The sequence below is a fragment of the Neovison vison genome, chromosome 3 (assembly GCF_020171115.1).
Source record: "Neovison vison isolate M4711 chromosome 3, ASM_NN_V1, whole genome shotgun sequence".
In the NCBI taxonomy this organism is placed as follows: Eukaryota; Metazoa; Chordata; class Mammalia; order Carnivora; family Mustelidae; genus Neogale; species Neogale vison.
Window position 1 is genome coordinate 65,022,068 of NC_058093.1, and position 27,981 is coordinate 65,050,048.

The 27,981-nt window shown below is 42.7% G+C and overlaps 1 protein-coding gene across 4 annotated transcripts in view; it reads right to left on the bottom strand.

Annotated features, from left to right (window-relative positions):
• STK39 (serine/threonine kinase 39) overlaps positions 1-27,981 on the bottom strand; it is a 302,762-nt gene that overhangs the window by 162,680 nt on the left and 112,101 nt on the right. For all 4 annotated transcript variants that reach the window (XM_044242263.1, XM_044242266.1, XM_044242264.1 and 1 more), the window contains exons 9-10: positions 22,925-22,973; positions 22,757-22,822 (exon numbers count right to left, since the gene is read on the bottom strand). In XM_044242263.1, the coding sequence (XP_044098198.1) occupies positions 22,757-22,822; positions 22,925-22,973 (115 nt within the window). The remainder of the gene's footprint in view (positions 1-22,756; positions 22,823-22,924; positions 22,974-27,981) is intronic.

A 27,981-nucleotide genomic window follows, 5' to 3' on the forward strand; every position in this document is an offset into this window, starting at 1 on the left:
GTTTCTCAAAAACTTTTTTAAGAGTCTGATTTGGAACAGCATTGACTCTACCACCAATTTGAGGATAACTGACTTCTTTATTATACTGAATCTTATTGATGAACATGTATTTACTTATTTTGTCCTCTTCAGTATTTTCCCATAAGTTTTACATTTTTCCACCTAAAATTCTTACACACATTTTGCTAGATTTGTTTAATAAGGTAACAGAAATAATAAATAGTATCTTGTTCTGCCTGTTAACCTATAGGACTATTCAGTCCTTCTCTTTTTTTTCCTTGACTCAGTTTTGGTAAGTTATATTTTTCTCAGAATTTATCCATCTCCTCTGGATACATGGCATATAGGAATTCACTGCACTATTACAGTCCCTTTTTAATCTCTGCTGAAATCATAGTTTAATTATTTGTGATATTTTTGTTTTTCTAAATTTCACTTATTTTTTTGTGTACGTTCCAATAAAACTTTATTTATAAAAACATGTGCTGGGCCAGATTTGGCCAGATTTGCTGGCCCTTGCTTTAGACTAAATTCTTTTTTTTGCTCTTGGTGTTCCAAGATTGTTGTTTATGCACCACACCCAGTGCTCCATGCAATATGTACCCTCCTTAATATCCACCACCAGGCTCACCCAATCCTCCACCCCCTCCCCTCCGAAACTCTGTTTGTTTCTTAGAGTCCACAGTCTCTCATGGTTCGTCTCCCCCAATTTCCCCTCCAATTTTCAACTCACTTCTCTCCTTCTCCCAATGTCTTCCATGCTCAGATCTTTATCAACTCCAATTTCTTCCTTCTGTTTTCTTCAGATTAATATTGTTGTTTTCTAATTAAAGTTAAATGCCAAGTTTGTTAATTTTCCCTTTCCTTCTTCCTGAAGGTGTTTTGTTTTTTTTTTAATTTTTTAAGATCTATCTATTTATCCCAGAGAGAGGGGGAGAGAAAGAGAGAGTAAGCAGAGGAAGGGAAGAGGGAGAGGGAGAGAATCCCAAGCAGATTCCCTGCTGGGCACCAAGCCCAATGAGGGGCTTGATTTCCCGACACCAAGATCATGACCCATGTCGAAACCAGGAGTCAGACAGCCAATTGACTGAGCCACCCAGGCACCCTCTGAAGGTTCCTTTGATGTAAGTACATTACATCAAATTTCCTTAGTTTTTGCTAATCTTAAAATATATTTATTTCAAGGGTACCTGGGTGGCTTAGTCAGCTAAACGTCTGCCTTCAGCTCAGGTCATAATCCCAGGTTCCTGGATCAAGCCCCAAATCAGGCTCCCTGCTCAGCAGGGTGTCTGCTTCTCCCTCACCCTCTGCTGCTTCCCCTGCTTATTCTCTCTCTTTCTGCAAAATAAATTAATAAGATATTTTTTTAAATGTTAAAAACATCTCTATTTCATCCTAGTCTTGAAATTCTTAATTTTCTCTAAATATTTTGAAGATATTAAGTTATTCCCATCTTCAGACTATGATTGTTGTTAAAAAGACATCTGAGCTCAGCCTACTTATTACTCCCTTACAGGTGGTCTGTTCTTCTTCTCTGGTGGACTTGAAGATCTTCCTTTTATCTTTGGGGTTCTGCAGTTTTACTTCAAAATACCAAAGTGCAGATTTCTTTTCATTTATCTTGGTTGTTTACAATATTTTTCCCGTTGCTGTGAATGGCTATATTTCATGAATTCTGGAAAATTATTCAAGTATTACCTCTTCTGTATTTTCTCTACTATGTTCTCGAGGACTATGATTAGATTTATGTCATAATTTCTCACTCTCTTCTCTACATCTATTAACCTCTCTCTCTCAAAATTTTCATCTTCCTATCTCTCTATGCTGCAACCTTGGTAATTTCTTCAACTGGCCATTTTTCTTTTCTTCTATATCTAACCTGTCAAACTACCAAATATTTTTTCATATATCTAAGTCCTTCCAGGGAGAGAATTTGTTTATTTGTTTTAACTCTTATTATTCTAACAGTTATAAGATTCATTCCTAAAAGCTGTTTCTTTTTCAAATCTGCATGGTCATTTTTGATATTTTGTTTTTAACTCATTTCTATCATTCTGTCCTTTTTTTCTTCATATATTTCATATATTACATAAAATGCCTAACACAGATAATTTCAATACCTGAATTTCTTGAGATAATACCTAAATTAGTTATTCATTTCTGATGTTTTATTTATATCTGGAAGAAAGTATTCCTTCAAAGAATATTTGTGTTTCTTTCTCTCAGAAACCAAGAGACATACACAATTCTCTTGAGGACATTTTAGCCATCTTTCAAATCTCAGTATTATCAGCTTAATTCAAGAATCTCAGACTCAACATTTATTGTCAAATGTAAAAAAAATTAAGTAAAATATCAATACATGGATTCAATACCAGATTAGATACAACTCCTTCCCCTTTGCTGCCACAGAGCGGTCATGCACGTTTGCTTTCACATGTAACACACCAAGCCTACTTCAGCCTCTAGCTTCTTTTTCTTTTACTTTAGATCCTTACATGCTGCCTCCACTTTCTGTGAACTCAGAAATGCAATATGATCTATGTTTAAGGCAGGATCTAGTTATTGGGCAACTCAAAATATTTTATCTATCACATGTATACAGTGAAAGGAAAAATACCCTAAACTAAACAAAATCCATACCTGAAAGCAAGCTATTTTCTCCTTAAAAATTCAAAGACAAGTTTTTGTTTGTTTGTTTTTAAAGATTTTGTTTATCCATTTGAGAAAGAGTGAGAGAGCATGAGAGGGGAGAAGGTCAGAGGGAGAAGCGGACTCCCGGTGGAGAAGGGAGCCTGATGCGGGACTTGATCCTAGAACTCCGGGATCATGACCTGAGCAGAATGCCAACTGAGCCACCCACGTGCCCTAAAGACAAGTTTTTAATACCTAGTTGAAGTCCACTTTCAAATTCCTCTAAGGCTCTTGGAAGTTTAAATATGACATGGAATGTAAAAATCTTTCACTATCCTCAATTCCAACAGAAATAAATTCCTTTCCTCCTTCCCAGCAAACAGTGACAAGAGATAAGAATCTCACTGACTCTTTATTGGAGAAGGGTTGAAAGACATCTGACCCAAATTCCATAGAGACAAAAATAAACCCCACCATGTTCGTTCATTTGGACAACACCTACTAGACACCTATCTGGTCAGAGAACATAGTTAGCCCTGAAGTTAACCACGTAGGATGGTCCCTGCTCTTCAAAGAGCACACAATCCATTAATTCTTTCTGTCACCGACCTTCAGCTTCAGCAACATAAAAAGTTAGCACTGGAGCAGGAGCCAAAAGCAGTGACCCAGGTCTTGGTCGCTGACTAAAAATCCATTCACTCTCCACAGAACTCAGTTTTGGCTCCCTATACCAGGAGGATACCTTCAGACGGGTGACCTTCCAACTGAATTCTTTGAACTCCTAAGCTTTCTCAAAATCTCTTGTATCCAAATTCTTGGATTTCCAAATAAGACCTTTTCTAGGGTCTGCCGAATTTTAATACCAGGGGGTTTGGGTGATTAATTTCACAAACTTACAGGCCTCATGACACATGTAGAAAATTATAATTATAGAGCACACTGGGATAATCTACTGAAGCGATTCAGAGCAACTGGCCCCAGAACTCCAGCCACCTCAAGCCCAGCTCAGCTGCCCAGAGGAATGAGGTAAATATTGTGGCTCAACCTGTAACCCACTCACTTTCTACCTGTGTGTCCTGACCACCAGTTGGGAAGCTCTGCTTGAGGTGACAGCTAGAGCCTCTTGCAGTACATTAGGCCCCTCATGATCTTTTTTTTTTAAGATTTTATTTATTTATTTGACAGGCAGAGATCACAAGTAGGCAGAGAGGCAGATAGAGAGGAGCAAGCAGGCTCCCTGCTAAGCAGAGACCCTGGGATCATGACCTGAGCTGAAGGCAGAGGCTTTAACCCACTGAGCCACCCAGGCGCCCCTAGGTCCCTCATGATTTTAATTCCAGTCTATTTAATCTTTAGATAGTATCCATTATTAGAAGATCTCCTCCCATTGTCCAAATTTAAAGCCTGCACATCACCTTTCTCTCTCGCCCTGCATCAGGATATGAAAAAGGTTCATTCATCCAGCTTGCCTCCCTTGAATGTTAGTCTACCACATACCTTCCTATATCACGCATCAAAGAATGTAGTGTTAAAAATGAAGAATGAAGGTCCAGAATGAAGTCACTTCTGCTAAACCCCACCAAGAATTAAGACCTAAACTAACTGCGGTTGTCAGCTTTCCTAGGAGTAGAATTTAAAACCACACAGTCTGGAATTTGCTGATCAGCACCTGCAAGAGAGGTAATCTGCATGACAAGACCCCCTGCCTTTCCTAAAAGAAGGTGAAATAATCCACTCTTTTTTTTTTTTTTAACTTTTTTTAACTTAGCCATATCTTTATGGCTATAATAAAGATATCTAATATCTTTATTATATTAGATATCTTTATTATAGCAAGATTACTGATAATATTGAAAAAGTCCATCTAAATTTTCCAAATATTGTTGGCTATTAGGAACTTGAATTTCTATCATTTAGATTGGTGAAAATAATTAATTCCAGATACTTGACTATATCATAAAGTTTAGTCATTAGGAAACTGGTACATGTGCCAAAGCTGACTGCACTCCAAGACACAGGTGCTTCCAGTGCATCCAAGGTGACACCCACTTTCTTCTGCATCATTCTTCCAGCAGTTAAGAGTAGAATACAGTGATCTTTACTAAGGCCCTGGGTTTTTTTTCCCTTTCTCTTCAAATTTTTGTTTAAATTCTAGTTAGTTAACATATGGTGCAATACTGGTTTCAGTAGAACTCAGTAGTTTATCACTTACACACAACACCCAGTGCTCATCCCAACCAGTGGCCCCCTCAATACCCCTCAATACCCACCTAGCCCATCCCCCGCCCACCTTCTTCTATCATCCCGCAGTCTGCTCTCTATCATTAAGAGTCTCTTATGGTTTGTTTCCCTCTCTTTTTTTTCCCTCCCGTGTGTTGATCTGTTTTGTTTCTTAAATTCCACATACGAGTGAAATCATACGGTTTTCATCTTTCTCGCACTGACTTATTTCATTTGGCATAATACACTCTAGCTCCAACCACATCATTGCAAATGCTAAGATTTGATTCTTTTGATGGCTGAGTAATATTCCATTTTTATACCTGTGTGTCTATCTATCTATATGTATATATACATAAATAGATGTGTGTTTATATGTATACACACACACACACATACTCACCACATCTCTATCCATTCATCAACCGGTAGACATTTGGGCTCTTTCCATTGTTTGGCTATTGTTAATAATCTGCCATAAACATCAGGGTGCGTGTACACCTCTGAATTTTATTCTTGTATGCTTTGGGTAAATACCTAGTAGCAAAATTGCTGGATGGTAGGGTAGCTCTACTTTTAACTTTTTGAGGGGCTTCCATCCTGTTCTCCAGAGTGGCTGCACCAGCTTGCATTCCCACTAACAGCGCAAGAAGGTTCCCCTTTCTCCGCAACCTCGCCAACACCTATGGTTCCTTGTGTTATTAATTTAGCTTAGCCTCCTCGTCCCACTCTCCTGCCAACAAAAACCCTCCATTCTGTATAATTCCTCTGAGCTCCTTTTGACTCGCTGGAGGGGATATTGCCTGATGCATGAATCACTGACTAAAGCCAATTGGATCTTCAAGTTTACTCAGTTAAACTTTGTTGTTTAATGCTAGCGTTATGAAGATGGTAGAAATGAGCACCTGTATTAACAATGCTAGTAAAGTCAGAGCACTCTGAAGACAGACACCCACCTGGGTACGCACCTAAGACCTAGTAAGTAGTACCAGAAGCAGTCGTGGTTTAAGAAGATACTGCAGCTCTGCCTCACACGGTCTGCCCAGCAAGCAAGCAGCGTAACGCAGACCAAGCTCACACGTGACAACCCGGGGAGGCGGGGCGGGGGGACCTGCGTCAGTGGAGTTCAGAGTGTAAATGGCCAAGAGGTGGGAACAGCATTGCCCAAAGTTCCATTGGAAAAAAAGAGAAAAGCGGCAGATGAAATATAAGCATTTTCATTGTGTCTATGTAATTATAAAGGACTATGAAATAATTTTTTTGTCAAGTGAGCTTAGCAATACGGTTTTCCTTTCGAACCTGGAGCCCAGCCAGGTCTGTCTCATTGCAGTACCACTACCAACTGAGCGGCTTATTGTAAATGTGGAGTCCTGGGTCACGGCCCCAGATCTACTGAATATGGATGTTTGGTGAAGAGGCCCGGGGATCTGCGCAGTTAAGTGTTAGAACCGCCAGGCATTAAGCTTCTATAAGGAAAGGGACAGGAGAATAGCTCTCAAGGTGGTAAAAGGAGGAAAGCAGAAGGGATCCCACAGAAATAACATCATATCACAGAAGATGTCAGCAGGGAAGTAGCTGATGTGGAGGTCATTCATTTCTGAAAACTTTTTTTCTTTATTCTGTTGAAAAGAAAACCACAGGCCCAAAATGGAGTCACTCTGGCCAAGTCACCAAACCTGGGCTTACAGCCTCACCTAAATGCAGTTCCAGCTTCCCTCAAAAATGTAGTCTTACTCAGCCGGTCAGGAATTTTCTGATCAGCACCAGTGAGGTCATCTGTCATGTGAGTCCTCTCCATCTCCCAAATGAAGATGAGATAATCCACCTAATAAGACCCCCTACCCCTCCCCCCCAAGGAAAGGTGACCTTGTCTGAAACAATCCTTTCTTTTCTTCTGCCAGTAACTACTTGCTCCACCCTCCTTCCCATAAAAATCTTCCATTTTGCACAATTCCTGAGCGTCTCTGGACTTGCTAGATGGGAAGCTGCCCGACTCAGGCATTGCTTTAATAAAGCCAATTAGGTCTTCAAATGTCCTCGGCTGAATTTCGTTTTCTAACAGATAAATTAATGATATCTGTTAAAAAATACATTAAATGGGGAACCTCTCTAATTATAACTTTAAAATCCATCAATAAATGAAGAAGCCAGAAATCTTACAATTAAAATAGAGAAGTGAATAACCCAGTTCTAAATAAACTGTAGTAAATTGAAGTCCTGAAGGAAACTAGGAAGTCTGGCAGAAGAGCAAGAACAATCAGTTTTATGTGAAGAACCAGGGTTCGCTTCTGAGGTTCTGCAGAGCCAAGGAAGAAGCAAAGCAGCAGGTGAAAATCACCAACCTTAAACGTTCATTTCTTTAAGAAAATAAAAGATAATCCTTACATGACATTAAAATACTTCCTGATGCTCACTTATGTAACACAGAACTCCTTCCTTATCAAACGTTTCCTGATGCACAATGAGGGGAAGGAAAAGGCAAAGGCACTGATGCAATCGCTGTGATATTACAGACGTGTAAGCATTTCCTATCAACTGTCACATTTAAACATGGGAGGTTGAGGGGCGCCTGGGTGGCTCAGTGGGTTAAGCATCTGCCTTTGGCTCAGGTCAGGATCCCAGGGTCCTGGGATCGAGTCCCGTATTGGGCTCCCTGCTCGGTGGGAAGCCTGCTTCTCCCTCTGCCTCTGCCTGCTACTCTCCCTGCTTGGGCTCTTTCTCTCTCTGTCAAATAAATAAATAAAATCTTAATAAATAAAATAAAATAAAACAAAACAGCAGCAGTTGGGAAGGTGAGGAAATCGAGTCTCAGGGAAGGTTAGTGACTCACCCAAGGCTCAAAGGCAGCAAAGGGGCAGTAAAGATGTAAGCTCAAGGTTATACTTGTTAAAAAACGTCCTACGCAATGATGCAGGGGAAAAAAGAAAAAATGGGGTTTCAAACTCTAAAAGCTGCCATTGGTTAAAATCATAAAGGATCTGAACCAGGATACTAGTATATAACAAAATGAAATAAGGAGGAATAAAATATAAAAATGTAAAAATAAAATAAAAATAAAAGAGAGGGAAAAAAGGAAAAGCTCAGCATCCAAAGTGCTGGTGCTGTCTTGGACCATGGAAGTGGACCATTACCAACGCTGCTTCCAGCACACACAGCTGACCCCAGCCATCCATAAACCAAGGGATGATGAACTCAGCTGGACCATTTCTCAGGCTGGCAGCTGGTTTATCATTTGTTTGTTCTGGACACAGAGACTGCAGTGACAGGATAACGGGCAAAAATACCTCGTCCGGCTGCACACTAAGCCCAACCCCCACACTAAAAAGAATTCCTTACCGAAGAACCAGCTGCAGAACGGTAGGGCTCCCCACACTCTCCACCACCAGTAGCTCTCTCCTCACGACGTTTAATGGCCCTACGCGTTCAGGACCCCAAGCTGGGACCTCCATAACAGGCTTTCTATCGATCAGCTTTTAGTAGTGCACAATCATTCTAATCTCTCCTAAAGTTCCTGCAAGTCTCAAGTCTGTGAAAGAGTTAATGGAAGAGCCAGCAAAAAGAGAAATAAATGTACATGGATAACATTTCAATACCAAATATAAAGCGTAATATTAAATACTGTACGCTGGGCACTGAGCTAAGAATATACGTGTGTTGTGTGCGCGCGCGTGTGGCTAACGTATTATTGTACAGGTAACAGAATTGAGACTCAGGTTGGGATGTAAAATATAATGACTACCATTGTAAACATCAATAAGCCAGTATACATCAAGAATTATAAGGCACATATATTCTTCCAGCAAGCAATTCCATTCCTGGCAATACATCGGAACAAAACCAGCAACATCGTATCCAACAGTGCAGGCACATGGTGTTCACCCCAGTATGGTCTCCATCTGAATTCCATCAAGAAGGAACTGATTATCAATTACAGTCACTCTTAGAGTAGAACATGACACAGCCATTAGACATGACTTGGTAAGTTTTTGTTTCTTGACACAGAGAGATGCCCACAGGAATCTTCAATGAAAATGCAGGTAAATCACAGAACAATGAATACAGCAGGATTCCAATTTTACTCTCTAGAGAAGGGCCTCTTGGACCTGAAAGTGGGGTCTGCTGAGGAAGGAGCAGGCTGACACTTCTCCGCAGAGGGGAGGGCCGCGTGTGTAGGAGACCTGGGCAAAGGGACACATGGAGAAGGACGGGGTGGAGAACACAGGCAGAAGGGATGAGGAAGGGACTAGACCTTGGCAAACACTGGAGGCCCAATTCAGGATTCGTTTTTCCTCCTTGAGGATCAAGGAGAAGCACTGAATGGTGTGCACTTCACAGGTGAGGCAGGGCAGCGGGGGCAGGGCACCGGGGGAGATGCGGTTAGCCGATGCTCAGAGTTACCCCGTGCAAGTGGTAGAGCCAGCATCTGACTGGGGCCTGTCTGCAAGTGTCCAAGCGTGGACCTACCTTCTAGCACAGACCTTGGTGGATCCCAGCTTCTTGACCTAGAGCTCCTCTTTTGGGGCCTTTTCCACCTCTTTCTAGGCTCAGTTTCTCACTTTCCTCTTCCTCCTTCCTACTACTTTCCACAAAATCACATAGAAAGTCCACCTCTTTATACTCTATCCTATCATCTAAGGGAGCCCTTCCAGCCTTGATGAGACAGGACCTTCCCAGCTCCGCCCCAACAGAATTACATCAACCCATAAAGCGGTTGCAAAACAGCCAAAACAATTTCAAGTCACCTTCAAATAGCCTTTTAAATTTGGATTGAAGGCTGTTACTTGAATTTCTCAGCTCTGTTACTGCTTTGCATGTTATACAAGGACTCCTTCTCCCCTCCTGTATGTGAGGGGAGAGAAAATTAAAGTTATTATATGTGCTCCTAAATGAATATTTGAATTTGAGAGAAGTAATTTAAAGGGAAGCCTAGAAAAGCCTCTATCAAAATACAACTTTAACTGAGCCTCTTGAATTTTAATTTGTTTTAAAACTACTTAATTTCAAAGTAAAAAGAAATTGCAAAATACATATATTCTGGCCTTTTTTTTAAAGCACAATAAAACAGTGCATCATATTGTTATATCAATCAAATTTGATTAACCCAGAGCCAGCGCAGCCCCCCAATGCCACTCTTGGTTTTTTAAGCATGCGTGCCCTGCCCTCTGCTGGCCTCACCACACTTCCTGAATGGGCAGGGAGGAAGGGAGGAAGAAGAGTAAAACATCTGGATTCCTTTCACCAGAATGGACGGTTTCCTTTCCCAGTTGTGCACATAAGTTCCATCACTTTCTATCTCCATCACCTCCCCTTCTCCAAAATGTCATACTCCTTTTAAAGATTTAAATCATGACCTAAAAGAGTTAAGCTTAAATTGTTTCCCTTAAATGGGGGGATATGTAACAGGCAATCTAAAATTAGAGAGTAGTGAAAACTAATTGAACTCTAGTTTCAAAATATCTTCCTAATTATATGTGGCTTCTGGTGATGGGAACACTTATGTACATCCTGTCTGGGAAAAGAAAATGACAGCATAGAATATGCTGAGTGCCAGGAACTAAACTTCGCTGTCAGGTAACCCAATGTGCGTAGAGCATCAGTGGTAGGTCATGGAAGCTAACCACTCTGCTTTGTGACAAGGTGGCAAAGGTGGGTCGAGCTGATTGGCTCATGCAAGACTCTCAGCCAGGGGAAGACGACAAAGGATGTGAAACTAAAAGCAGATAACCTCTGAGTCCCAGACCTGAAATACAAGAAGACAGCACCAACTGGAAATCTTCTCAACTCTTCCCATTTCATACAAGATTCACTGTGCCTCTCCTCATGCTCTGACGTCAGCTCCCATGAAAGCCATCATCATGACTTTGCAAGCTCATTTCCTGAAGTTCAGTTCCAGATGGACCAAATTACTGTCCTGGGTACTGGGAACATGGGAATACTATGACACAATCCCCTCACCTAGGGAACTCAGTCTGGTCCAGAAAGCAAAAGTGTGAGGGAAGTAACTGCAAACGACAGGAAGTGCAACAAGGGACCCATGCCCCAGGTGCAGAAGCGGTACAGACAGAAGACTGAAGAACCATCTGGATGCAGGGGGGATGCAAGGAGAGAGATCCAGAGAGGAGGTGCCAGATGCAGCAAGATACAAGTTCAGGGAGAAGCCTTTTAAGCAGGGGGACCAGAATACACAACCCCATGGAAAACCCAGGTGGGACTTCAGGAGTGCATTAGTAGAAAAGCAGAATCAATAGCTCTGTAAGGATGTGGCAAGAGTGAGGTGGTGAGTGACCGAAGCAAAAGCTGGAGAGAGCTGACCCAAACACAGAGCCCGAGAGCCCTGCCTGGTCCTCATCTTATCAGTGGCAGGAACTTGGAACTTACCTGCAATTTACAAGAAGCCACTGAATGGTTTTAAACCAGAAAGAAGGTACAGTCAGTCACATCAGAGATTTGACAAGATCAAGAAAGCATCGGTTCACTTTTTATATGCGTGTTGTTACGAGTGTAGACAAATTCCAAATTCCTTCCCATTCTTCGTTGTATATCTACTTTTAAAAGGTATGGTGTGCTAGAGGGCACTGTGAAGGTGAATAAAGGCAAACCACTTTAGGGGCACCTGGGTGGCTCGGTGGGTTAAGCCTCTGCCTTTGGCTCAGGTCATGATCCCAGGGGCCTGGGATGGAGCCCAGCATGGGGCTTTCTACTCAGCAGGGAGCCTGCTTCCCCCCCCTCTCTGCTTGCCTCTCTGCCTACTTGTGATTTCTGTCAAATAAATAAATAAATAAATAAATAAAATCTTTTTAAAAAGAAAAAAACACAAACCATTTTAATGAGAGTCAGTATCTGGTACTTTGTCAGTGATGCTCAGTGAGCCCTAGATGAGAAGGCAGACAGGGACTTCCCTCAGCACACGTACACCAATTAAGTTGCAAAGTTACCTGATGCACACAAACTTTGGAAAAAGCAAATTTCCCAAAGGTAAAAAGGAAACACAAAATGCATACAAACATGCAAATCTCAAAAATCTAACTGGATGTGAAATAAGGCCACTGATTCCACCTATGCCTTTCCAGCAAAAGGAAACAATCAATTCTCTACATACTAAGTTGTGCAAACACTATCTTTCACAATATTTTCAGAATGCATGTCACTATTTTCAAATTTCCGAAACTGGGTGTCCGAGATCTGCAAAAGTTGTAAACTCTCTTAAGCAATTGGTACCTTTAAAAAGACACCCCAGGGAACACCTGGTGGCTCAGTGGGTTAAAGGCCTCTGCCTTCGGTTCAGGTCATGGTCCCAGGGTTCTGGGATGGAGCCCTGCATTGGGCTCTCTGCTCCGCGGGGAGCCTGTTTCCTCCTCTCTCGCTCTCTCTCTCTCTCTCTCTCTCTTTCCGCCTGCCTCTCTGCCTGCTTGTGATCTCTGTCTGTCAAATAAATAAATAAAATCTTTTAAAAATAATAATAAAAAAATAAAAAGACACCTCAGTCTCAAAATATGGACAGTTCCCCGTAATGGGGCTGCCAGGATTCACAAATGACAATTTCCACCATGGATCCTTTCTGCTCTAAGTCAATGTCACCAGAAAAGGGCCACTTACCTAAAATATATACGGTTGTTGTTGTTGTTGTTGTTGTTTAAGATTTTATTTATTTGAGAGAGAGAACATGCAGAAGGAGCAGAGGGAGAGGAATAAGCAGTCTCCGTGCTGAGCTTGGAGCCTCATGCAGGGCTTAATCCCAGGACACTGAGCTTAACCGACTGAGCCATCCAGGCACCCCAAAATGTATATAGTTTTTAACTCAACTCACAATTTAATTGAAAGTAAATTATGATGCTTTTTCCCTTGTTCTTTCCTCCACCCTCACCTCTGCCTTATTTTCCCCCAGCACAAACCAGAGTCAAGTTCTTTATCGCAGGCACAGTGCAAAAGGAAAAAATTTGCGACTGCAATGGCTTCTACAGGCCAGTGAGTAATTCCTTGCCCCAGGTTCCTACGTGAACTGTTCCCATAGCACCCCCTAGTGACCAAAAAGCACTTTTCTGAACCCATGAACTCTACATTCTCAACTGCCTAAAAAGCAAAGCATTTAAGATGTAAAAATAATGCAAACATTAATGAGTTTACCCTCTGGGAACATCTGTCCCAGTTAAGACAATAATTTTAACCTCTGTGGACAACTTTTCTCACCATTAACATAGAAAAAATAACATCCTCAACAATCAAAGTCCTTCTCCCTTTGAGCATGGGAGCTACCCAGTAAGATAGATTACCAATACCTGTGGTTGTTTACAAATAAGAGGAAAGGGAAAAGAGACACAAAGTAATAAGAGAATATGCAGCCTTACATCTACCTGAATCATGAGGAGTATCCTATGTTAAATGCAAAATATACAGGTCTGTTCATTTCTCCTTCTTTGCTATCATATGCTTTGACTCCCTCTTTCCTCTGTTTACCTGGCTTTAAGGAGACTGCAGGAACCAAGAAGTTTTCTGGAAATAGCCTGCAACCATATTCATTTATGCTATAAAATACCAGAAGATTTTTTAATCCCGTTTTCAAAATTGAGATTTTTGTTTTTGACATGCATTCTGGAAAATACAAATGTTAGATTACTTTGATTGGTTAACAGAGAGTGCAATTTGATAATGAGAAGTGCTTACACCTTCGCCCTTCAACCTCCTTCAGCAAATAAACACTCTGACTGACTACGGTACCTGGTACTCATGGCTCAGTAGGCACCTAACATCCTTTTGATTGTTCTTCTCCAAGTCTGAGACCTTCAACAAAGCCAAAAACTTTTGCTCAGTTTGCAGGCCACAGCCTCTCAGAAATAAAGCCCTTCACTGCCCTCTACTGGAGAGACTCGGAACAAAATTGAAATCCATCCTTCCAGCATTTGAAATCACCTTATCCTTTTTTTCTTTTCTTTTCTTTTCTCTTCTTTTCTCTTCTTTCTTCCTTCCTTCCTTTATTTTTTTAAGATTTTACTTATTTATTTGACAGAGAGAGAGAGAGAGATCACAAGTACGTTGAGACACAGGCAGAGAGGGGGAAGCAGGCTCCCTACTGAGCAGAGAGCCCAATGAGGGCCTCTATCCCAGGACCCTGAGATCATGACCTGAGCCGAAGGCAGAGGTTTGACCCACTGAGCCACACAGGCGCCCATATGCTCTGGTTTCTTGATAATATATAAACTTCAATATCTCATAAATTAATCATAAGATTCCAAGAGGGGTTAAAAATGCAACTGTGTAGAAATTCAAAGTCATTTTCCCTCTTTATTGACTAAATGAGGAGTCTACATGGCAGCAAACTGGGAAGCGAGTGGGCTTTGCACAGCCACTGTGTGATGAACTGGTCAAGGTCCAACCTGCGTCTGCAAACTGAAGCATCACAAACCGGGAGATATCTATCCTCTTTCCGCTCATACTTCAAAATATGTATACTTTTTTTTTTTTTTAAAGATTTTATTTATTTATTTGACAGAGAGAAATCACAAGTAGATGGAGAGGCAGGCAGAGAGAGAGAGGAAGGGAAGCAGGCTCCCTGCCGAGCAGAGAGCCCGATGCGGGACTCGATCCCAGGACCCTGAGATCATGACCTGAGCTGAAGGCAGCAGCCTAACCCACTGAGCCACCCAGGCGTCCCTATGTATACTTTTTTTAAAAAAAGATTTTTAATTTATTTACTTGAGAGAGAGAGAGAGAAAGCATAAGCACAGGGAGTGGCAGACAGAGGTAGAGGGAGAAGAAGGTTTCCTGCTGAGCAAGGAGCCCGATGTGGGGCTTGATCCCAGGACCCTGGGATCATTGCCTGAGCTGAAGGCAGATATTTAACTGACTGCGCCACCCAGGCACCCCTATGTATCCTTTTTTAAAAAATCAGCCTTAAGAATCCATCTGTCCTGTTACTCAGTACTTCATTAGTTATCATAAAGCTACAGTTAAAGGCCATAAATGTAAACCAAGTGTCTAGCATGGTGCATGAAGCTACACAAGAAGTACGAATTCTCTCTTCTCTGCCCAGGTACCCCCTTCAACCCCGCTCCAAGACCTTTTCCCTTCTGTAGGACATATTCCCCACCCACATCTTCAGGCACTGCTGTTCTTTCAGTATGTCTTGTGCTGCTTGTGCTGTGTTCTCCACTGGAAAGGGGAGTCTCACTGCGTGGGCTGGTCCTTGGTCTACCAGTGCCCATTCATGGGAGCCATGGGGGTAATGGCAACAGCCATTACAGCGGCTGTAGCAGCCGGAGCGGCAGCAGGGGTGCCTGCAGCCCAGCAATGAAAAACGCTACAAAAACAATGATGACATTATAATAATAAAACCATAATAATAACGCAACATAAGCGATGATAATAATAAAACTCACTAGGATTATGATAATAACTAGTGCCATGTATTTTTTGTGCCAACCAACCACTGGGTTACACACTGCCCATGCTTCACCTAATTCAGATACCACAGGAAGGTATCGTAATGACTTTCGCCATTTCACAAAGGAGAAGTTGAATTTCTGGAAGGTTTCAACAACTGTCGATGCTATTCGACCCCCACTGGCTACCTGTCTTCCCTTCAGAATCTCCAAAGCCCTTTAATCACCTTAGACCCCCCACACCTGCTAGAACCCGGGCACACCTCCAGGGCTACAGTGATGGTCACAGCATCTCCGAGTGCCTGGGAGCAGCATGTGGTTAAGGGACAGGCTACCTGCTGAGAATGATAAACATACCCCCCTTTCTCCTACTGAGACCATGTCCCACCACCTAACGTCTCCATCTAGATTTCCTTCCTATCGTCTCTTCTCTTCTTCCTCCTTCTGATGTACGATTTGGTGGAAAGAGAACAGAACCGGAAGTAAGGACGGCCTCTCTTTAGTCGTGTGACTTCAAACATGTCAGTTCATTTCTCCCACTTTCGTCTGTCAAGTGTAATGATAGCGCCTGCCCGACCTGTCTTCAGGCACAGCTGTTTAGAATGAATAAGGAAGCAAACGTGAAAGTGAGCTAAAAGCTGTAAATGAGTATCAGCTGCATGCATATTTGATTCTTACTGTTCTCTGGTCTCCGCAAACACAAAACACTGTGCTGCTTTCCCACAGGAGACAGGACCCGCTGCAGGGAAGGTGCTGGCTCGTGCCCTCTGCCAGCACCATGATGGGGCAGGAAGAAAACCCAAAGACATGTGAGTCAGCAACGGCAATGAAATAATATTGTCATCCTTCTCCCTCTTTCTATAGGTTTCCACAGGCTTCTTCCTCTCGTCCAAACCAACAGCAAAAGAGAAACAACCTGGGCGCCTGGATGGCTCAGTGGGTTAAGCCGCCGCCTTCAGCTCAGGTCATGATCTCAGGGTCCTGGGATCGAGTCCCGCATCGGGCTCTCTGCTCAGCAAGGAGCCTGCTTCCTCCTCTCTCTCTCTGCCTGCCTCTCTGCCTACTTGTGATCTCTCTCTGTCAAATAAATGAATAAAATCTTTAAAAAAAAAAGAGAGAGAAACAACCTTCCTCACCCACCCCCACTTCCTGGCCACTCTTTCCTCACTCCCTATCTCACTGGGTACTTCTAAAATGTCCACCTCTGTAGCCATAATAGTCATTCCTTTATTTGCACCACAGTCATGGCAGCCTGTGTTGCACTGAGCACCCACAACGCGTCAGACACAGTGGAGACATCCTGCCTGGATCATCTCTCATCATCACAGTGATATACTTTCCGTGTCCTGGGCTCCATTGGGCTAGACTGCACTCACAGAGATCAGCCAGCTCGCCCAGGGAAGGGCAAAGATCCAGCTGCTGTTGCTTTCTGACCAATCCTATTTCCTATCTAAATCTAAATATTACATACCAGCCAAGGGTTCCTTGGCTGAAAGATCGCTTAGAAACCATAAGGAAATCCTATCATTAATAGCCTATGAATGTATAACCACAGTGACATAAAGCATAAATATTTCCTTGAATAAAGACTAATGACCCTATAGAAAAAGTACATTCACATCACCTTTTAATGTTTAATATAATGAAAGAATGTAATATTAATGAACTCCTCCTATTAAGAAGTAATTGTGTTTATTACAAAGAAGAGCTGGCAGGCACCACCGTGAACATATGATCAAATTAGCATCATGAGCAAAGGAATGAATCAACACCAACGTGAGGAGAACACGGCATCATTCCAAGGTATTCCTGATAAAAAATGCATAAATTAAGTCTAGTCACAAAGAAATATCAGACAAACCCAAGCTGAGCCCCACTCTGCAAAATAAGTGTCCTTAGAGTTTTCAAAAGGGTGACTGTCCATAAAAGAAAAATAAAGACTATTCCAGAGTAAAGGAGACTAATGCCGACAACAACTAAATGATCCTGGGTGGGCTGCTGGACCAGACAGATGACCACTACCAAAACTGGCAGAACTTGTATAAGATCTGAAAATTAAATAATACTGTGTCAATGTTAACTTCCTGATTTGGGTAAGTAAATTGTTAGTAAAAGAATGCCCTTATTTTTAGGAAACATGCACTGAAGTATATTTAAAGATAAAGGACATCATGTCTATAACTTTGAAATGCTTCCAAAGCCAGAGAGAGAGAAAATATATAGAGAATTTTTTGGTGCTATTTTTGTACATTTTTATAAGCCTGGAGTTGTTTCAAAATAAAACATAAAAATAGAATGGACAAATTATGAACACATATGAACTATTAAATAAATATGAACTGTCATAATCCTATATCCCTACCCATTTACTCCTAAGCACACAGGAGGACCAAACCTGGGTCCTTAATATGAAGTCAATCTTACAAGCCTGATATAAGAAATTCTGGTGCCCACAAACGCCACCTTACTTTTTCCAATTCACAATGGTTCCATTCAAATGCAACAGTGATACAATATCTCTTGCCTGCCTTCCTTCCTTCCTTCCTTCCTTCAAGTAGGCTCCACACCCAACATGGAGCCCAATGTGGGGTTTGAATTCATGACCCTGAAATCAAGACCCATGCCAAGATCAAGAGTCGGACTTAACCAAACGAGTCACCCAGGTGCCCATCTCTTTCTTCCTGATAGTGAATAACCACTTCTGACTTCTCAACTTCAAAATTAAGAAAATTCAAAAAAATCTTCCAGCGATTCCTTTCCCTGTGAAAACACAGGCAACCTCAATAAGGCGTATTGCATTCCTCCCTCTTCATCCCTTCCCTGGCCAATATGCTTTTTGGTTAAACAGTTGGCATTGAGATATCTGTACAGCAACTAACCCTTTGCTTTCTCCTGCCATCAGTGTGTTTTAGCTCCAGAAAGTGTATGGACAGGAGTGTGAATGGGGTGACTCAAGGTTCGCATCACTAATAGAGAGCAGAGACCCCAGCCAACTCCGGCACCCAGATGCTCCTACAGAAAATGCACACAGCCGTACGCATCTGCATTCAATCTTAGCAGAGTGAATTTCGCTCTTCCCCACCCAGGGAATCTAGTAGGATAAACAGCAGAACACCACATGCTCAAGGTTTAAAACCTCTAAGGATGGCTGGACACAGGCCCCTAAAATGTCACTTGAGAAGGAGTAATGGCGATGAAGCCGTTTCTTCTCATGCTCAAAGAAAAGTGAAAAGCTGAAAAGAAATTATAGCTGTACTTAACCTTGTTCTTTCTCATGGGTCATTATTAGCATGTTCTCATTTAGAATTCACAGGATGTCTTCTGGTACAGGAACATCAAATCTCTTGTTACCCTTCACCACATGCCTGAGGTCAGACAGAATTTCCATTTCACAGACAGAAAAATTAGGGCAAAAGAAAATCAAGATGATCCCCAAGCAACACTGTCTGTCGGGGGCGAAGGGGGCCCAAATGGACCAAATATTCTGCCTTTAGGAAGAAAACAAATATCCCTAATTTCCACAATAACCACACACACACACACACACAATTATTTTATGTCAGTAATTACTAGGAAAGCCACACTGGTCTATTTTTATTTGTTCTTCCTGATTTAGAGGAATCGGTCTGGATGAAGACAAGATCACCTAAGCACATAAAATTCCATGGCTCCCAACTAATGCTTCACATTCTGGGCAAACATGAATATGACAGCCTCTACTTTTCTTGTGCCAAAGGACAGCACAAGTGGGCTCAAGGGGCTTCCTGAGAACAGCTGGCCCTTCTTTCTTTTAAATATGAGAATTATTCATGTTAAAAAAAAACATATTAAAAAAAATCTCTTAATTTTTGTTTTCATAAGGGAGGAGAAGCAGAAACTATTTCTTTTTTTTTTTAAGATTTTTTTTTTAAATTTATTTGAAAGATAGAATGAGAGAGAGAGAGAGAGAACATGAGAGCGGGGTGAGGGGCAGAGGGAAAAGCAGATTCAGGGATCCCGATGCAGGCCTCGATCCTGGGACTCCTGGATCATGACCTGAGCCAAAGGCAGACACCCTACTGAATGAGCCACCCAGGTGCCCCAGAAACTGTTGTTTCTGACACAGGTTGTCTAACTGAGCAGAGCTTGCTCAACAGGCCCAGTTGTCCTCTAAGCACTGGTATATTGATGGACTGCTTCTATTTTTTTTTTTTTTTAAGATTTTATTTATTTACTTGACAGAGAGAGACAGCAAGAGAGGGAACACCAGCAGGGGAAGTGGGAGAGAGAGAAGCAGGCTTCCCTCTGAGCAGGGAGCCCAATGCCAGGCTCGATCCCAGGACCCTGGGATCATGACCTGAGCAAAAGGCAGACACTTAACAACTGAGACACCCAGGCGCCCCCTACCTGTTTCTATTTTTAAAACAACAAACTGGGGAAACAGAAATCAAAGGACCGGCAGACACAACGAGCATCTGAAGAACCAATGTACACTGGGAAACCAGAGGATGATCAACCAGGAGGCGCCGCTACGACCAGGAAAGTAAGCAGCCGAGGAGAAGTCAATAAAGACAAGTCCACAAGTGGACAACACAAGTAACACTGAAGACTCCCCTACACAAACTTTTAAACTGAATTTGCTTAAACACAGTAAGCACCGAAGACAAGCAAAGACATCCTACAACAAAGGTCTTCAATGCTCCTGGTGATTAAAATAATACTTACTTCCATGGGACCAAGCCCGCAGGAGAAGTTTCAAGCAAGGAACAGCACGGTTGCTCCCCAGCATCCCATGCCCCACGGACAGAAGGCAGTCTGCCTGCTGCTAAGAGGAATCCCCAGGAACGACTGAATGCCAAGCATTTGGGGTGCATAAGAAAGAGAGCTTCAGATGGCCTTTCCAGGGTACACACAAGTATAGGTGTTCACGGAGTTAGCAAACACTGGTGAGCACTTGACATGAGTGAGACATGAGCTGCAATCGATGTTCTGGTCGGCATACTTGCCAGGGAGCCTACAGGCAAGGAGCGGGGCATAGCTGATAACCCACGGGCACCGGAAAACGAGAATTCTCACAGGAAAACAGCAGACTGAATGAAGCTCGAGGGTAAGAACCACATTGCAATGGGCTACTCTCATTCCTGTAAGATGTTTAAACATGTTTAAACAAGATGAATTTATATTCTCCCTTCAGTCTTTCTCTGTGACACTAAGACGTGGGGTTGTTCTTCATTTGAAGGGATGGGTGACGAGACAAGCCCTGAGGTTCAAGTCTCAAGTCCAGGAGCAAGTACGTGGCAGAAGACATGCTTGAAAAATCACATCTCCCCAAACTCTTAGCTGCTTATGGTTTGCTTAAGAGACATGCAAAACAGGGTTTGGAATGCACAACACACTCATATGTAATGAAGAATTTAAATATTTTTTAAAAGAAGGAAAACAAAGCTAGAACCTGAAAAGCTTCTTCATTTTCTCAAAATGATAGCGTTTCAAAGGAAAATACAGGCTCATGAGGGACAGACAAGCAGGGAGAGCTACGGGTGGTTCACCAGAGCTGGAGTTCACAAGGTAAGCTGGAAGCTGAAACGGTGCCGTGAACTCAAGTGAAGGAGGTGGGCCTTTCTTTGACAGACAGGTGGGCCTTTCTTTATTTTTTCATTTATGGGTTCTTGGAGTTGTTTTTATTTAGTTTGGGGAATCACTTTGAAGCCATTAAGTGACACGATCAGAAAGTTACTCCCAGGGCAGTGTCTAAGAAAGAACAGAAAAAGGAGGAACAGAAGGGAGGGAGGGCAACTGTCCCATCAGAACCAGGAGAACCTTCCAAGTACTGTGGCAGAGGCCCAGAGAGTGGGTAGATGAGGAGCAAGGGGGAAAAGAGACCTTAAATACAAAAATATCCCCAGCGTTCTAAAGTTGGGCGACTCAGACAGAAATACCGAACATGGCAAGTTTAGGTCTGGGAGAGGAGGGAAGCCACTGGGAAACTGCCCCTTGGAAGCCTCCAGGCACCTGACAGGAGTTGGGGGTGCAAAGCTAAAGCTCTGCTCAGAACACAGGCCTGTCAAACCCTCTCCAGGGGCAACCGCTACAGGATGAGACCAGGCAAAACTAGCAAAACAAGTTGAGACCCACAAAAATGTTCTTTGGGGATGACACAAACAGAACAAGCCAATGGCTCCCTTAACAGCATTTTCCAACTTCGGCTAACGCTTCAGATGTCTGACCAAAATCACCATGCTCGGCTTCGCACATGCCAGGGCGTCTCTCCTGGGTCCTCCTTCTGTCTGGAGCCCTCAGATAGCGGCTGGGCCCTTGCTGCCTCAAACTGAAGCTTTAGCATTCCTGTCACCCCTTGACATGCACCACTCTGAGGGACCATCTGCCAAACTTTCACTTTTCCCTCAGAGACATCCCTCAGACCAGCCCCGGTTCAGGTCTGTGAGGCCAATGCGGCAATCCCCCTGCCTCACCTCACCCCTGCCCAGGCCCACCGCCCCCAAGAACTCTGCTAGTCACCTAGTCACACACCTGGACACAGAGGGTCGTTTCTTAACCTCTATTCTTAAATATGCTTAAAACAATGTTAAGGCCTCGGCAAAATGTACCTCATACACAATGTTTCCGGAAAGGCAATGACTGGAAACTAACAGTCAGTTACTGTACCCGGGCACTATGAGATGTAATCTCTGAGGCATATTTCTCTGCCAGTTTTACTTCAGAGAGTACAACTCGGATTCGGATCAGCTTTCCCCGTGACTATTAACCATAAAAAGTGGGGGAAAGAGAAACTTCCTTTCTAAATCTGTGACTACCTACATATTTTTAACTATAAATATCTAATATAATTTTAAAATCAAACTAAACCAAACCGGAAGTTAAATTTTGTTAGGCTTCACGCCATAACGCAATCAGTAATTACAAATAAATTAAACTCTGGATAAATACACAAATAAACACACTCACATATAAATCATTTTTTAAAAAAATCTAAAAGCAAGAATGGAGATTTTTTCAGGTAATCATTAATATAATTTAGTTAAATTACACGAGGAGCCAAGGTCTTTTATAAGGAAAAGACCGACATTCCACAGATACTCAAGATAACCATTAAATTTGTCAATAAAATCAGATTTTTGAAAGATAACCACCAAGAACAAATTTGGGGTTTTCTTTTGTCATTTCAAAACAGCTTAAAAATGACTGCTCCTCTTGGGTGAAATTTCCAAAGGAAAGATACTCCAAGCTATTTCAGGTCTCCAGGATTAAAGCCCCATCATGATCCCCTCCCCACTCTGACCTTCCTTAAGCAAAGCTGATAAATGGAAAAATGAAATCATTCAAGTTTCACACTGTTTTCCACAAACACATAACAGCAAGCCAGACATACCTGAAAGGCAAAAATGCAGCCATCCAAGGAATCACTGATCGGATAACCTCTGAATAACACATCATGAGGATGTGCAATCTTTTTCCTGTTTCTGTGGGTCTCGTTTCCCTGGGTGGGGAGCAGCCCTTGCTGGGTCACAAAGGCTAGTGGTGCTTACCTTTTTGGCTCTTTGGGCTATGTCTGGGGTCCTTGTAAGCAGCTTCTCAATCAGGTATTCTCTGTTCTGCAAAACAAACGTTCCCAACAGTTTAACACCAAGTAGCATACGCAGAAATTCCCAGTGATTTCAAAATAGCAGATTTACGTGGGTTTTTAAGCATGTTACCTTGGCTTTCTGGAAGAATTTGCATTTTAAAAGCTCGGCGGCTGTAGGCCTGAAAGATCAATAACAAATTAGAGTTGAAACAATGACCACTTGATAAATACACTGCCTTGACGAAACAGGCAAGTCCCAGAGTGTTTCTGGAAAACCAGTTTCGGGAATAGCAAAACCAGAAACTAAATTAATCACAAGCGGAACCCCAACTAAAACCATGCCTATTTCCCAGTTCCTTCCAAATACCCCTGCTGCATAATGCATACACTCCTGTAAGTTCAATTCTGGGGCATGATCAGTTTTCCGCCCTTCGTCCTTACACCTCGCTGAGTGAATTCAGTCTGTCTGAAAGGTGTCAGACTGACACGTCTGTGAGCTCAATCCCTGTATTTATTAAGAAGCCGTGCCGGCTGCAATATGACCCCGTCAAAGAAATTACAGTCTTCAGTGATCTCTGATTCCCCAAGAGCAGCAGGTACGGCCTGGGGTCCCCATCCTGTGGACAGGCTCTGTCTGCCCAGTGAGGGACCCTGTCTCAAGTGTATATGGCCCACCTGTTGTCAGGGGAAGGTATATGCCAGGGTGATTAGTAAAATGCAAACTCCTTCAAAAGCATTACTGGGCTGGTCTGATGGGCTCCTGATGGTCTTGTTTCTCTATCCTGTGTTTCCTATATACTGAACAGTAGGTCTAAAAACTTGGCGAGGTTGCATGGAGCATGTCAGGGGAAGAATATTCCATAGATGATGCTGTGCACTTCTCCCTATGGCCTATCAGGGGCCCAGGATGTCAGGTTATCTCCCTGGGAGTGATGCCAAGTTTAACCAATGATTCCCAGGCCTGAGATCTCGCCCCTGTAAAGTTATGTTTTCCCCAATGCATTTGGCAGGGATTTTGTGGGGTAACACTATGGCATTGGATGAGTATTCTATTCCTTAGCAGTTTTAGCATCTTTGTCTTAACAAATTATTTCATAGCAGGTGACAGAATGCTGATTTCCTACTTCTAATATTGCTTCTATGTTTATTAACTAGCATTCTTCCATAAAGAATAGATTCCTTCCTCAAATAGTTCCTTCTGAAACAAATAGCCAAGCAGATGGAATCAGATACATCTAGAGTATTAGATAATCAGCAAAACAACTGTCCTGATCTCTTCAAAAAGTCAGCATCATAGGTATTAGGTCGGTGGCTCCAGGAATGCAGGAGGAAAAATAAAAATGGCCGCCAGGCTGTCATCTTCCAGGCCGCCCTCTTCCTTAACCCATGACTCTCCCACCGGAAGGACATATGCCGGGGACACATCACCAAAGTAAACCTATACCTATGCAGGAAACAGGAATATCAGGACTCCCCCCTTCCCTCCAATCACCAAACACCTTACCTTATATGGCTGTGAACCTATGCCCTGTCTTAACCCAGATAAAAGACCCCCTCGACCCCTCCCGCACGCGACTTCCCCGACTCCCCTCTCCGGAGTCACAGAACTTCGCCCAAGGGCGCCTTTAATAAATCTTGCTTTGCCATCTCGCCTGGTGTTGTGTTTATCTCGCCTGTAAAACCTTACAATAGGAGGGCCCAGGGCGGCTCAGGCAGTTAAGCATCTGCTCAGGTCATGATCCCGGGGTCCTGGGATGGAGCCCCGCATCAATCTTCCTGCTCGGTGGGGGTCTGCTTCTCCCTCTCCCCCTGCCCCTCCCCCTTACTTGTGCTTGCTCTCCGTCAAATAAATGAATAAAATCTTAAAAAAAAAAATAGTGTCCTAGAGCAAAAGGAGAAAAAAGAACTATTCCAGATTAAAAAGGACTTAAAGAAACCAAATCAAACGCCAGAAGTGACCCTTGCTAAATCCTGTCTTTGAAGGAGAAGGGGGAGAAGCTACAAAAGACATTTGGAAATCATCACACATACATGAATATGCCACATATCAAGGCAATTTCAGGCAATTACTGTTTACTTTCTTAGGTGTGGAAAAGTATTGTGGTTATATAGGAACACGTTTTTGTTTCCAGAGAACGCAAACTGAAGTATTAAGTCTGTCACTCACTTTCAGATTGTTCAGCAAATAAAAGGTAGATAAACAGACACAGCACATATGGAAAATGTTCGTAACTATTGCGTCTAGGTGACGCTATAGAAGTAAAGGCAGTATTATTTTTTCCATGCTTTCATGTATTTAAAATTTTTCATAAAAAAAAAAAAAATTGGGGAGGCGAAAGGGAAACATTACTGAACATCAGGAAGTATTCTCTCCGAGGATATTCACCAGAGGTGCAGACAGTATTTTGTTGAGGGGAGTGCAAGTTTAAAAGGAGTCCTCAGACTTGGAAAGACTGGAAAGCCCTGCTTGGGAACCGGGAAGGTCCATTAAAATGTATCCAGAGATGGGGCACCTGGGTGGCTCAGTGGGTTAAGCCTCTGCCTTGGGCTTAGGTAATGATCTCAGGGTCCTGGGATCGAGCCCTGCACTGGGCTCTCTGCTCAGTGGGGACCCTGCGTTCCCCCCCGTCTCTGCCTGCCTCTCTGCCTACTTGTGATCTCTGTCTGTCAAATAAATAAATAAAATCTTTTTTTAAAAAATGTCCAGGGATTGAAGCCAAGCATACGGAAGAATGAGGAAACGTCTTTTAGAGGCATGGCCGTCGAAACTGCGTAAGTCTACAGGGTTCATAAACTATATTTCTATGCAAAGAACTTTTCTATTTAAATTGTTACTGCTCTTTCCCTCAGCTTCAAGTGGAACACCGCTTAGAGGTACCTGACAACCCGGAGTCACCTCATCTGTTGCAATAAACAGCTGCTAATTGTTAATTGCTTTGAGTAAATAAAGGTCTAAACAACAGGTGGGCCATGAGTCAGTTACATTTTGTGTGCCATCTCCCCTCACTGAGCTTGTTCGAATTCAAGAATTCGTACCTCGTTAAACAGGCACACAAGAACTAAAAAAATGCTGCTGCTACTTCACACGATTTAACTTTGGTTGTTATTTTAATGTATACTCGTACTGATCGTCGGCAATGACTCTGGCCTCCAGCTACTCCAAATTCATCCTTCACTCCCTCTGTAAATATTTAGTAAGCATCCAGTCTTTGCCAGGCACAATGCTAGGTGCTAGCATACCGCAGTGAATACGGCAGACACTAACGCTACCTCCAGCAACTTGGAATCCAGCATATACAAGTTAGCGTGTGCATTTAGGCTGTAAGAGGCACCTGGGAACATTCCAACACTGGAATGGAGCTCCAGGCGAAGGGGATGGCCACAGAGAAAACACGCAGGACAACCATTCCACACTGTACTGAGCGAGACTTGGCGTTATAACATGTTTGGCACCTTGTAACATGAAACAAAATTTTAAAAACCAAGAGGCACACAAAATAACACAGATCTAACTTTTTTAAGTGAAAAGGAACCTTAGAAAATCAAGATGATTGAAGGACTCAATCATGGTAACTGATTCAGTCAAAACCCTCACGCCTTTGGTCAATACAGTTACAACAGCTGCTCCCAGTCAGTCTCTCTGTTATGTCTCTCTTCTTCATTCTAACCCACCACCCACCTTGCTCCAGACCTGGCTTCTGTACAAACCCAATTCTTATCCATCTTAACAGATTTCAGTAGCCAGAGAGATGCTGGCTCCTCCCTCCTCATTTCCCATCGTGCCTCTCGTGAACTCTATCCTCCAGCTACACTGGTTCGCTGGTCCTTCTTGTGCTCCTTCATGACAAAGCACGCTCTGCTTTTCTTCGAAGATTTTTGTAACTGACTAGCACAGCCTTGCTCATCAGTCAAGAACCAATTTAAAATGTCATCGTCTTCAGAGATACTTTGCTCAGCTTCTATAAGGAGAATTCATTGCTCCCTACTCAGTGCTCACACAACCAATCTACCCACAATCCTATTCTGTAATTACCTGTTCCTATGTCTTTCCACCTTGAACCCAGTAGGTTATAAACCCTTTCAAGACAAAGACCACACAGGATTCGTTTTTTTATGTCCCCATTGCCCAACACAGACCAGAAAACAGCTATAGCTCAATTTCCATACCATAATCAATGGGGTAGAAGTGATGCGACCAGACACTCGGGACACAGGACCACAACTCCTAGAGCCAAATCTAGTCAACACCAAATTCTAAGCATCTGTTCAAGGTAGTAAGGAACAGGAGAACGATGTAATGAAAACTAGATTCATACTAACAAGAAAAAAGGTGGTGGGGGGGTTAAGTCATGCACAGTGGAGGTCCTAAAGTAAAGAGCCCCATGCTTCCCTCACTCCTCTGTACCCTGCCTCCTCCTTCCACACACTAAGGGTCAGGTGTAGGACCAACCCAGAGAGGAGGCTGGGAAATGCCAGACATACCTCAAGATACAGGGCTAAGAAAATACCTTCCCTTCCCCAGCAAGGTCATTTCTATCGTGACCAAAACTGTAAAGAAAAGCATGCCGCAGAGAATAAAAAGAAACTCTCCATTCTTCGCCTTCATCAATAAAGACATTCAATTTCACATAAGAAATGAGAAATGGTTTAAAGGAGACACACTCCTTCTTGTATAGGCTCAACATTTATGTTAATAGGCCATACAGTTCATACAAAATAACAGGTCTACTCTATACAGAGAAGAACTAAACAGCAGATCCTCTGTGCACTCAAATGACCTCAAGTGTCTGCAGCTTTGGTGGCAGAATCATACAAGCACCGAGCAATCTCCATAAGAAAGTATGGGAAAGCGGAACTGGAAAGAATGGGGGAAAGGAGGGAGGAAAAAAATGATGGAAGGCATGAGAGAAGGTGAGGTGCGTGCAGCCCAATGGACTTTAGGGTTTTTGTGTTTTGTTCGCTTGCTTGTTTGTTTTAGCTTTATGCTATAGCAACTACCAGTATGGGATTAATACGGAACCATCAATGCTGCCGGCCTCTTAACTGAGTACCACATAAGACAAAGAATCCTGCAAGTACAGCTACATCTGACATGGCTGCTAACAATTTTCAAATAATGCCACATAACCTAAATACAGACACTGTTGTACAAGAAAAGCTAAAATGCTATACTCCAACAACCCAAAT